Source organism: Grammomys surdaster, unplaced genomic scaffold, assembly GCF_004785775.1.
Source record: "Grammomys surdaster isolate TR1022 unplaced genomic scaffold, NIH_TR_1.0 363, whole genome shotgun sequence".
NCBI lineage: Eukaryota > Metazoa > Chordata > Mammalia > Rodentia > Muridae > Grammomys > Grammomys surdaster.
The window spans coordinates 9,311,207-9,324,253 of record NW_021604782.1 but is presented as its reverse complement, the minus strand read 5'-3'; the positions used below and the strand labels follow the sequence as shown (position 1 = coordinate 9,324,253).

Sequence of the window (13,047 nt, the reverse complement as noted above, 5' to 3'; positions counted from 1 at the left end):
TCATGGGTTTTTTTTTTTTAATATTATGTTTATGTATCATATAGTTGTCATATTCTTTTATTTCTGTGTCTTTTCTTATACATTTGATTATCTGTGAAAGTAGGTAGTAGCTAGGTGGTAGCCCACCTGTACATTTTATTCTTAGGAAGGGAAGGATTGCTAATCTTTGGTTACAAGTGACTTCCTTTGTTCCTTATTCATAAAAGCAAGTACAAAAGAAATAAAATATGACAGTTAATATTTTATGTATTATGACTAACGTACCATACTATTTACAGTGATATTTTATCAATATATTATATTCACCAACATAAATTATACTAAAATAAAATCAAAGTATGAAATTAATATCTTTAAACATATACTGTGGGCAAAATAATAATAGTGTTTTTATGCTGTTCTACAATCGTTTTCCAAACCTTTGCGTATTTTTCTTCATTTGATCTGACCACTTCAGACAATAAAAATAAACCTAGTTCTTTGGGCTCTTAGCTTTTGCACTCTGCATAATGCTAAATTGCCACTGTCTCAACTAAGAGGCTCTTCAGTTTTTCAGTGTGGTCTTGACAAAACACCAGTTTCTTTCTCATCTGCTTTAGGCTCTGGATGGCCAGAATATCTATAATGCGTGCTGCACTCTCCGTATTGACTTCTCCAAGCTCACCAGCCTTAATGTGAAATACAATAATGACAAAAGCAGAGACTTCACTCGCTTAGACCTTCCTACTGGTGATGGGCAGCCATCTCTTGAACCTCCTATGGCTGCTGCTTTTGGTGAGTAGTTCTTCTTAAGTCACAAAGCAACCCCTGAAGGTACAAGTTTCACTTATTTGTATTAGCCTTCTTAGGTTCGCTCTGGATTTCTAAAGGAAATCGTGGAACAAATATGCCCATAAATTAAGCCTTAATATAAGATAGTTCTGTTAGTTCACAAAACACATAGAAGCCTGAAATTATGTTCCAACATATTTTTCTAACATTAACACATTGATATTACCAAAAAGCTACCTATTTACTTTAAAATAATTATTTTCATGGTAATTTTTAAATTGCCATTTAAAAATTTTAAATGTGCAGATTTCTAAACAGAGTTTTGACATTAAGTGCTCTTTTTAGGTTTTTCGAGACAAGGTTTCTCTGCATAGCCCTGACTGTCCTGGAACTCATTCTGTAGACCAGGCTGGCCTCAAACTCAGAAATCCACCTGCCTCTGCCTCCCAAGTGCTGGGATTGAAGGCGTGCACCACCACTGCCCAGCTGACATGAAGTGCTCTTGAAAAATTATTTTTTCTTTTAAAATAATGATAACTTGAAAAACCAAAAAAAAACAAAAAAACAAAATAAAATAATGATAACAATGTCCTAAATTAGCAGTGTCTTTCTCTAGTCAAAGAAAACTGATTTTATTCTGTTTTACTACACTTCAGCAATAGAGCTTTCATCTTTGTCTTAGGCTGTATGAATATTAATGTTTTGCATTAAATAAACCCCTTCAAAATATTTGCCTTTCAAGTTATCTCTGCAAAACTAGGTTTGAAGAGCTTGCCTCTTTTATTTAAAATAAAGTAAACCTTTAAGATGTCTGAGTTGGAGGCCAGCCTGGTCTACATAGTGAGTTCTAAGATATCCAGGGCTATATTAGATTCTGTGTCTCAAACAACAACAAAGTTATATGTGTGTGTGTGTGTGTGTGTGTGTGTGTGTGTGTGTGTGTGTGTATGTGTGTGTGTATGTATGTATGTATGTATATAAACAAATCTTTATGTAAAGGCCAAAAAAAAAGATTGGCTACTTTGCATGTGTCATTAGATTAATGTGTGCTATTTATTAGTCTTATACCTCTAAAAAGTAAGGTTTATTATTCAGGAAAGTTAAATTTTAATAGCTTTATGATTTATTTTCCTCTGCTAAGTAACACCTTAGAATATTGTTGGTGCCTGTGGTAGTATCCATCCATCTTTTGTTTGTTTTTTGAAACAGGGTCTCTCTATGTAGCCCTGTCTATCTTGGAACTCACTCAGAGACCCACCTGCCTGTCTCCAGAGTGCTGGGATTAAAGGAGTGTGCTATCATACCTGGCTCCAATTTCTAAGTGAGAAAATGAAGGCATTAAGACAACTAATTGGTTTAGTTTGTAATTCTGTTTTACAAAGTAGAAAAGAGTTTGTAATTCTATTTTAAAGTAAAAGTTTTTGTCTTTGTCATTACCATATCAATAATGAATTACAGCAATCAAGGCAAATTCAAGCTTGCCAGAACTCACCTATCAAATGCAGAACAACTTTTATTGCACTAATTGAATATATACTAATGTAACTATTATGCTCTGTTAGAAAAGGAGGAGTGTCTTTGAAAAATACAGTTATGAATTGTTTTTTAGTCTGGGTGTGGTGGTACATGCCCTTAATTGTATGTGTGTGGGGGTGTGTGGGGAAGGTTGTTGTAAACATGCTATTAACACGAAATAATGTCTACATTCTGGATGTAGTTTATCAGAGAAAGTTGTTTTATGTCTTATGAAAGTCTGTTTCATATATTCGACAGATTCCCTCTGTACTTGTCTTGGTTTTGGAACGTGCTTTCCTTCTTATATCACGTTAAACATTATATGTGCACACACTTGTCATCCTCTGTCATTCTCCACTTTGTTTTCTGAGGCATGGTTTCCCACTGAACCTGGACCTCACTTAGTTGCTACACTGGCTGGCTAGAAAACTCGGGATTCTCTTGTCTCTATCTCTCTCCCCTACTCAGGCCTTCATGTTTGCATAGTAAGTACTTTGTGGACTGAACAATTTCCTTAGCCCCTGTAGTGGTTTGAATATGCTTGACACTATTAGGAGGTATGGCCTTGTTGGAGGAAGTGTGTCACTGGAGGTAGACTTGGAGACCCTCCTAGCTACCTAAGGGTGCCCAGTCAGCTGCTCCTGGCTTCCTTTGGATAAAGATCTAGAACTCTTAGCTTCTCCAGCACCATGCCTGCCTGGGCGATGCCATGTTTCCACCTTGATGATAATGGACTGAACCTCTTAACCTGTAAGCCAGCCCCAACTAAATGTCCTTATAAGAGTTGCCTTGGTCATGGTGTCTGTTCACAGCCATGCAAACTCTTGAAACAGCTCCTATAATGACACAATGATACCTTAACATAGTAGTTTTTAATCATGATTATTAATGTTGAGCATATCTTCATTTACCATTTCCTTTTCTCGTGTGTGTGTGTGTGTGTGTGTGTGTGTGTGTGTGTGTTTTGAAATACTGTTTCTTCGTGAGGCCTTAACTGTCCTGGAACTAGCTCCATAGATCTTGAGGCTGGCCTTGAACTTGTAGAAATCTGCCTGCCTCTGCCTCCTAAGTACTATGATTAAAGGTGTGTACTACTACTGCTTAGCCATTTTCTTTCTATTGGTATGACTTTTCTTGTGTATTCCATATGTTAGTCCTTTTTGGCTGTTTCTATTATAAATAGTTTCTCCCAATTTGGGCTTATTGATAGTCAGATTTGTTATTTCCTTTATATGTAGTAATTATTGTTGTGTGTGAGGAGTCTTAAAGTTATATAAATACTTAAAATGGATACGGATACTTATAATGGATACAGTAGTGGATGTACCCATTACTCAGGAGGCTGAGACAAGAATTGTGAGTTCAAGGGTAACCTTAGGTATATAAAGAGACCCTATCTCAAAAAAAAAAACAATTTTTTTTAAAAAACAAAAGAGCATTACTTACATTCTACAGTTCATAGTATTTTAAGTGGCTTTGTTTTAAAGTAATGTAAGCTGTACGAATAGCATAGATAACTCCGTTCAGATTTCTCATTTGTGTCATGCTGTGCTTGCTTTTATTGTTTCCAGTTGTGTTTGTATATATTTATAGTTTTATCTCCCTCTTGAAACCATTGCAGAGTAAGTTGCAAATGTGTTAGACTTTACCCCTAAATGCTCAATTAATATTTACTAAAAACAAAGATGTTCTTTGTGTGTGTGTTTTGTGTTTTTCAGATAGGGTAGTCCAGGGTGGCCTTGAGCCTGCCTAAGCTAGGTTTGAGTCAATGGGCTTAGCAATCAGTATTCTTAAATGAAATTCAGTTTTTAAAATTAGAAAATTAATACCTATACCACAGCATCTAACCCATAGAAATTTTGAATTTTTGCCAGTTACAAAAATAATATATAGCTATTTTTTCTAAAAACTTGAAAATTATCAGGCTTATCCACTGAGCCATCTCTAACTCAACAATAAAAACTTTCAGTGGCACTTAGTATGTTTGTGTTTTTGTGTGTGTGCCTGTATCTGTGTCTGTCTTTCTGTATGATCATATGCATGCACAAATATATATATTTACTTGCCTGTGGAGGCTATAGAAAAAGTTAAGCATCCTTCCGTAGACTCTATCTACCTCTCTTCAAGACAATCTCTCATTGGTGTGGAGCTTGTCACTTAGGCTAGGCTGACTGACTGTGGAGTGTTGAGTTTCTAAGCATGCACTGTCAGGCCTAGCTTAATGTGAGTTCTGGGGCTCAAGTGTTGCTCTTCTACCTACCATTATTGCCACTTTAAAAAGTTAACATTTTTTTAAACTAATTATTTATTTTGTATATATGAGTACACTGTAGCTGTCTAAAGACACACCAGAAGAAGACATCAGATCCCATTACAGATGGTTGTGAACCACCATGTGGTTGCTGGGAATTGAACTCAGGACCTCTGGAAGAACAGCCACTGAGCCATCTCTCCAGCCCCCGTGTGTAATCTCTTAATAAGATGAAAATATGTAGGCTGCTTTCAACAGAATACTCTACCTGGAGAAACAGATGGATAAAGCTCAACCTTTGCTTGTTGGATTTTTTTACTATTCCCTGGAAAGTATGCTTTTCTCTTTGTTTCTTGTGTAATTCCTGTTGAAAGGTCTCCACTTAATTTGGAAGTATTCCACAGGATCCCAGAGATTACTTTTTTCTATATCTAAGTCTTTGGCTTTCTTTTCCCCTAATAGGATATTTTTTCTCCCTTTCCCTTTAACACTGATCATCTTACTGTTTTGTGCCCTTTTACTACAGTTTTCATTCAGTGGCTAATTCAGCATAATTACTAAGTCTGTATGTTGCTTATAATAATTCTAAGTTTGCCTTGTTGTTTCCAGTTGTGTATCTTACCTTGCACCTGATTCCTCCATTGGAACTGTCTCCTTTTTTATTGACACTGTCACAAGGCATCTTAGAGGAAATGCTGGCATTGCTTGTCTAGAATACACAGAGCACGCACTGTGCTTTGCAGCTACATACTGTGTGGCTCAAACTTTCCCCTAATTTCTAGAGATCTCTAATCTCTATGGTGAAGCCTCTAGGACTTCTCCATAGTCCATTTGCTGGATTATATGACTGGAGGACCTTCAGCATGTGAAATTCTGTAATTCATTCTCAGTGACAAATATTTTATCTCACATTTGTTTGTTTAAACAGAATTACACTGTGTAGCTCGGGCTGGCCTTAAATTTATGATCTTCCTGTTTCAGTAATGGAATTAAAAGCATGTGTCACATTGTCCAGCTTTATTATTTCTTTACATCAGACCAGTACTCCTTCAACACAGTACAGTTTAACAAGCACTTGATGGCTTTTCATTTAGGAAAAAAAAAGTGCTCTAGGTAAACACCAGAATCACCCTAGTCCAGACATTAACAGCTAAGCTTCATCCTTGAACCCAGTTGAAAGGTCTCAGCCTCTGGAGGTACCAGGAGCTTTCTGTACTTTTGGGATTACTGACTGAACAACTATATGATCCCATCTTCAGTTCCACTTATATTTCACACAGGCATTTCATAGTGTGTTGATAACTTATACATAGCAGGCAATATATTTATTGTAGCTTTTTCTTCACAGGTGCACCGGGTATAATGTCCTCTCCATATGCAGGGGCTGCTGGATTTGCCCCAGCCATTGCATTTCCTCAAGGAGCAGGTGAGTCTTTTCAGGTTGAATTTGAAATGAATCTTTAAATGAGATTCTTTGTTTTCTAGGAGCTCACAAATTTGGACAATGTAAAAAATAAAAGCATTAGGTATAACAGCCGTGGAGTGACTTGTATGCACATCTTTATGTTTACAAATAACTCTCTCATGTTCCACTGTGTGCTCGAGTAATTCCACTGTGTGTTTTGAATCACTTAATTAACTATAGGTTAACTACATTAAACTAGTAAACTATTAAACCTGTGTCAGGTTGTTAGATAAGGTGTATGATCTTCTTGGTTCTTTCTTTGTTGATAAGCTTATTATGTATTGAACAAACCTGAGTAATTTTACTTATCTTTGTGTCTTCAACACATTTAAAAGAAACATAGCCAGTAAAAACATAAACATTGAACCTCTTTGGAGAATGTTTTTACCATTTGTGAGTTCTTAATAGTACCAATGAAGGGTATGTATGTCGTTTATTTCAGGGGGATGCAATTTTTTCCTTGGGAATATTTATGGAATAATAATTATTATTCCTGGAATAATTAAGAAATAGGAACTAACCCTGGCTTTCCTGGAAATCACTATGTAGAGCTGGCTGGTCATGAACTCACAGACAGCTGTCTACTTCTGCCTCCCTCGAGTGCTGGGGTGCCCCCCACCACCCAGCTTTATGATTTTTATATCATATACTTTATGGTTTTATCTCTGTAAAGAAAACAGGTTTGTAGTTAAGAACTGGTATACTGTGAATGTGATCTTATATATTAACAGTTCTGATGTTCAACTATTTGTAAACATAATAGCTGTAATTTAAATTTCAGAGTAGCTTCTTTCTAGTAATTATTTTATGTTTTAATGTTTTAATTCTGGAAATTTTAGTTACTGTCTCTCTATTGGGCAAAATAGAATTAACTGAAAAGAAGACTAATTTTGAGAATAAAGTTTAAGTCCTAGTTGTTTGGTAGTTTAATACATTGTAACACATCTTTATGTGACCATTCTAGTTATTTAAAAAAACAAAACATAAAAACCCCATGGAGTTTGCTTTCTGAATCTCTTAGAGTTTAACTTCTGTACATATGGAAGTGAAAGATTTGTTTTCCTTTGTTTCAGATATTTTGTTTAGACACACTGTAGCTTAAAACACAATAGACATTAAGGGGGATGAGAAAAATCAATGAATGTTTAATTTGATAAGACTTGTAAGGCTAAGTGAGCACACGCTGTAGCTCTACTTTTAGCTGATGCACAACCCACTACAGGCATTAGTAAAATTGGCAGTTTGAATTAGAAGGGCATGAGAAGGAGATCATATGAAGGAGAAAAGAATTAAGCTAGTTGTGGTGATGCATGCCTTCTGTTGAAACACTCAGGAGGTTGAGACAGCAGAATCTCTTGAGTGCTAGGCAGGCTAGGGATATAAAGTTGTATCTCCAGCAAAAGGCATTCAAGTGGAGAGTGTCATCTGCATAGTCTTAAACCTTTTAGATTGTCAAGCAAAACAGGATAAATTTCAAGTCTACTGCAAGTTAGTTACACTCAAGTAAAATAGAGTAGTCAGAGTATGAAAAAGAAAGCTAGCCTGAAGGAACAAATTGAAGCTGGGGATATAGCGTAGTGATAGTGTTTGCCTAGTACTCAGGGACCTGGTTTCATTCCCAGTATTGTAAGATAAAGAAAGAATTGGCTCCTTTTATAGAATCAGAGGTTTCTATATCCTTAAACACCTTTAAAGCAAAGGTATCAATAGTGGGATTAATGAGACAATGTTGTTTTACGTACAGTGTCACTATATCAGCCTTTTCAGTAGTTCAAGAATACCTAGGGCATTAAAAGTCAAATTCTGTTACAAAATACAGTAAATTTATTACTTTACAAGGTTAAACATATTTTTTTCACATAGGCTGTTATATAGTGCTTCCCAGCATACATCTTTGATGCTTCTGTTGAAGGGCTATGCATGTGTATACCACCTTGATGTTTTTGAATATGAAAATTACATTCGCTTGACATAAAGGTGCTGGATAGAAAAGTGGTTTAGGTAATAGGTCCTCTGAGAAGCTTGGGGTTTTGTGGATGCAGTGAAGGGTGGAAGGTTGAGACAAGGTTTCACTGTGTAGCCTTGGCTGTCCTGCTTCTCACTGTGTAGACCAGCTGGCCTAGAACTCACAGAGATCCACCACTGCCCAGCTTCTAACTGGTTGTTAAGACCAATGAGTCCAGTTACTCTACAGAACACAGTATGAATGGCATTAATAATGGATAATGTCAACAAAGAAAGCACTCATCTTCCAGTAGACTGTGGGAGAGTGGCTTTGGATAACCTGTATGATAATCTGGACACTTTATGTTTACTTCCTTGGCTTAAGTTCTATCCTGTCAAATGGTATTCTTCAGATGATTAGAATATAAGAAATACTGTTGGTGTTTTCAAAAGGTCTGTCTGTCCCAGCTGTTCCTGGAGCCCTTGGTCCTCTCACACTCACCTCCTCTGCTGTCAGTGGAAGGATGGCCATTCCTGGGGCAAGTGGTATACCAGGGAATTCTGTTCTTCTGGTCACCAACCTCAATCCTGACGTGAGTGGGAAAATGGTCTAAGCTTTCAGGAAGGGGGATGGTGGGTTCTTACATATAGTCTAGCTTTGTGTTATAATGCTTAAGTTTGTTTTAAGGAGTTTAAATAAAAATTATCAACAGGATATATAGAAGCATAAATTGTACTGTAACAGAATAAACTGTTTTTATTACATTATAAATAGTTGTTTTTAAATTGTGCTATATTTAGTTATATTTTGTGTTATCCTTTTCAGTTTATCACACCACATGGGCTTTTTATCCTATTTGGTAAGTTTTTAAAATTGTTTTTAATATTATCTGTGGTTGTGAAATGAGCATATTTTATTCATTTAGGAATACTTGTTTGCAGAGTAGAGACTGGGAAAGAGGACATTTGAAATGTAAATAAATAAAGTAACCAATTAATAAGAAAAAAATACTTGTTCATTACTTTTATATGCTTTGTAATATGTTTGACACTGGAGCTAGAACAAAGATTATAACCAGGGAAATAGAGTGCTGGGAATCAAACCCAGGACCATGCTACCAAATTTCACCCTCAGTTTTTCTCAGGCTAGGGAGAACCTATCCTTAAAAACAGAGAGAAAGAAAAGTTTGGAAACTTTGTAACAGTCTTCCCTTCTCAGTTAAAAGCATAATAACTAGGCATGTATCCCAGCTTCATACATCTATCTCTTAAGATGAGCAGTACTTGAATTTAAAGAATGTAATACAAATCCTCTCCATTAGAAATAGAAAGTTCAAATGGAAATGTTTCATTTTTGCTGTACTTCATTAATTATTGCACCAATACTTTCAGTTGAATCCAGTCCTTTTTGATATGCTTTACCTAGAAAACTTCTGTGTTGTCCTGTTAGCAGATTTTGAAAACTGTTGTATTTGAATGTTTAACATAGGGCAGGGACTTATTTCCAAATTCTCTTTTGTTTTGTTTTGTTTTGTTTTGTTTTTTTTCGAGACAGGGTTTCTCTGTGTAGCCCTGGCTGTCCTGGAACTCACTCTGTAGACCAGGCTGGCCTCGAACTCAGAAATCCGCCTGCCTCTGCCTCCCAAGTGCTGGGATTAATGGCGTGCGCCACCACCGCCCAGCTCCAAATTCTTTAAGTGGTAATAGTTGGTTGTTTTTTCAGACCTGGAGATTGAACCTAGGGACCTTTTGCTTGTTAGGCAAGGCATCTACCATGGAAATGGAGTCTCTTTGTTTAGCCCAGAATATCTTTCTACCTTGGCCTGCAAAGTAGCTAGGGTTATGGCGTGCCACACTCTACTTTGCTGCATGAGAAGATATGATGCAATGGTTAAGAGTGGGTATTATACCTATTTGCCTATTGAATTCAGATACTAATTAAAATTTTTATTATTTTGTGTATATGTGATGCATGTATGAGTACACATGTGCCACTGCATACATATACATATACATATGAATGTTAAAAAACAGCACTAGAGTCAGTTCTTTCCTTCCACCCGTTTTGGTTTTTTGAGACAGGGTTTCTGTGTGGCCTTGGCTGTTGTGGAATTCACGCTGTAGACCAGTCTGGCTTCAAACTGAGAAATCTGCCTGCCTCTGCTTCCTGAATACTAGCGTTAAAGGTGTGAGCCACCATACCTAGCTCTATTTAGTTTTTTAAAAAATATCTACTTCAGCTTTTTGTCATTTCCTTAGAAGGGCAATGATTCAGAATGCTTGATATTTTTTTTTGTTTTAAATTTTAAAATTGATCTGTGTAGGTTAAATGTTGTCTTTAGATGCTAATAAACTAACCTTTCCTGTGTGTATCTTGAAGGTATTTGTAACCAATCTCTTACTGAGTTAACAAGTGTAGTGATAATAATGCCTCTCTGCTTTTGCGACACCAGTGATAATCTCTACTGTAGAAACTGCAGACTCTGATAGTACATGGGGCGGGGGTGACGAAAGAGGGCTTTCTTAAATGGTAGGCCCTCCTGTCTTTAATTTTTATGGAGTAAACGTTCATAAAATGTAATTTTTCATGTTGGTCTTTATTTTCTTTCCACACTGAAATTAATTATTTTCCCCTTTGTGATAGATGACTGACTGTGGGAACCACTAATAATACAAACAAACATAAATAAATAATTGGTGTGGTGAGATGAGCTAAAAGGAGGTAGGGTAGATCTTGAGTCCATAGGGATAGACAGGTCTGAGTACATAAGTGGGGTTGTGAGAGCCGCAGAGGCCATGCATTCCAAAGGTGCTGGGGAGTGGCTGAGAGAGCTTAAGAAAGATGTGGAAAGTTGATGTCTGACAGGAGCGATTGGGTGCATAGTGTGCATTTACACTAAAAATAGAAAGATGTAACAGGGATTGAATCCATTGGGGAGTATACTGAATTAGATGTGTTTATGAGACATCTGGAACAGATTGAGAGATAATAGCTGTGAAACTTATTAAGACTATATATAAAATTGCCAAAGGATGGTATGTAGCAAGAAAAAGAAACCTGTGGGTACAGGGATAAAATTACTCTACAGCCAGGCACTTAAATTCAGTGCTTTGTGTTTTGCTATTAGGAGTGTATGGTGATGTACATCGAGTGAAGATTATGTTTAACAAGAAAGAAAACGCCTTGGTGCAGATGGCGGATGCAAGTCAAGCCCAGCTAGGTACTGACAGTGGTGATGCCCATTTTGCATATTCCTCCCGAATGAGCATTGTAGAACTGGTACGGATGTAATTTTGCAGCAGCACTTCCTTATGGTGGTAGTGTTTTCATTATCATTTGCACCTGCTTTATTTGAGGCTCTGAAGTTCATTATGTAAAACACATAGCACATTGTTAGTGCTGACAGATTGGACTCTAGGACTTTCTCCCATTTACTTTAAACTTATAACATGAGTTTTTTTCACTTGTTTGTTTGGGTCTTCATTTTTCTTTTAAAATCTGAAAAATTGTGTATGAAAAGAAATGAGTATTTTTCTTCTAAGTTAGATTTTTCTAAAACTGTTGAGTAATTTAAAAGTTTTGGCAAATTTCCTAATAATGGTTCAAGAATGTATTCTTCCCAGATATTAAAGTATAGCTACTCAGATGTCTTAAAAAAATGCTTTGCTTAAGACAAACTCTATAGTCATATAACCATTCGTTGAGGGTTTATGTTCTGTGCCTGTAGCTTCCTGGCACTCGGCTCAGAAGCTACTTTGTTTAACGTTTAGATTAATTTTTAATTGCTTTTATTATAAGATGAAGTTATTTAATACATTTTCCTGTCAGCTCTTGAAATGCTTTTGATTTACAAAGTTTTATGTGTATGAGCATTTTATCTGCATATTTGTCTGTGTACCATATGTGTGCCTGGTGCTCATGGAAGCCAGAGAAGGAATTGTATCCCTTGAACTGGAATTAAAGACAATTAGAAATTGGCATGTATGTGCTGAGCATTGAACATGAATTTTCTGGGGAAAGCAGCACGTGCTCTTAATCCACGAGCCATCTCTCCAGCCCCTGAGCTCTTGAATTTTAAACCTTCAAACTGATTACAATTTTAAATGACTAAAAAATTTTAAAATGGTCACATAATTTTTTGAGAATGTTAATCTTAATACTCAGAGTTTTCTTATTTTCTTCCTATCCAACAGCAATGAACCACTTAAGTGGTCAGAGGCTCTATGGAAAAGTACTTCGGGCTACACTGTCCAAACATCAAGCCGTCCAGCTCCCTAGAGAGGGACAGGAAGACCAAGGTCTGACCAAGGACTTCAGCAATAGTCCCCTGCATCGCTTTAAAAAGCCTGGCTCAAAGAATTTCCAAAATATCTTCCCTCCATCAGCCACACTGCATCTTTCCAACATTCCGTATGTATCTAATAAGTTATTTAGGTGATGAATCTACGATATGTGATTTAGGAGAAGTAAAAGCTGTAAACTTTTCTTAATACTTATCATGATTGATACCTTCTTTTATGTACCGTCATGTTGCAAGGATCCTGTCTTCCTAATCATACCTTTAAAAGTGAAATTATCAGCATTTGAAGATTTTCAAATAAGTAGTTTAATTAGTTGCTTCTGTGTTTAAAGAGGGCATAAAAATAAGAATATGCAGGTATTACTTTGGTAGACATTTGTTTGCTGCTTGGTAGAAGAAGTACAGCTCTCAAGTAATACAGCAACATCAATTTGTCTAGACATTTGACAGAAGAATTCTGTGATATGAGAATATAACATAAGGTGTAAATGTGGTGTAAATTCACACAGTACCTTTGCTGCTTTGGAACTACATAGAAAACTGAGTGCTTACAGCAGAGATTGTGTAGTCCACATGGCATGAGATATTTAGTCCCTGACCCTTCAAAGAAAATGTTTATTGTAATTCCTTAATATTAAAAAAACAGCAATTTGCCGGGCAGTGGTGGCGTACGCCTTTAATCCCAGCACTTGGGAGGCAGAGGCAGGTGGATTTCTGAGTTCGAGGCCAGCCTGGTCTACAGAGTGAGTTCCAGGCCAGCCAGGGCTACACAGAGAAACCCTGTCTCGAAAAACCAAAAA

The 13,047-nt window shown here is 36.6% G+C and overlaps 1 protein-coding gene across 7 annotated transcripts in view; it reads left to right on the top strand.

Annotated features, from left to right (window-relative positions):
- Ptbp3 (polypyrimidine tract binding protein 3) overlaps nt 1-13,047 on the top strand; it is an 82,631-nt gene that overhangs the window by 61,998 nt on the left and 7,586 nt on the right. For all 7 annotated transcript variants that reach the window (XM_028779878.1, XM_028779879.1, XM_028779876.1 and 4 more), the window contains 6 exons: nt 600-774; nt 5,886-5,963; nt 8,400-8,539; nt 8,773-8,806; nt 11,075-11,167; nt 12,141-12,357. In XM_028779878.1, the coding sequence (XP_028635711.1) occupies nt 600-774; nt 5,886-5,963; nt 8,400-8,539; nt 8,773-8,806; nt 11,075-11,167; nt 12,141-12,357 (737 nt within the window). The remainder of the gene's footprint in view (nt 1-599; nt 775-5,885; nt 5,964-8,399; nt 8,540-8,772; nt 8,807-11,074; nt 11,168-12,140; nt 12,358-13,047) is intronic.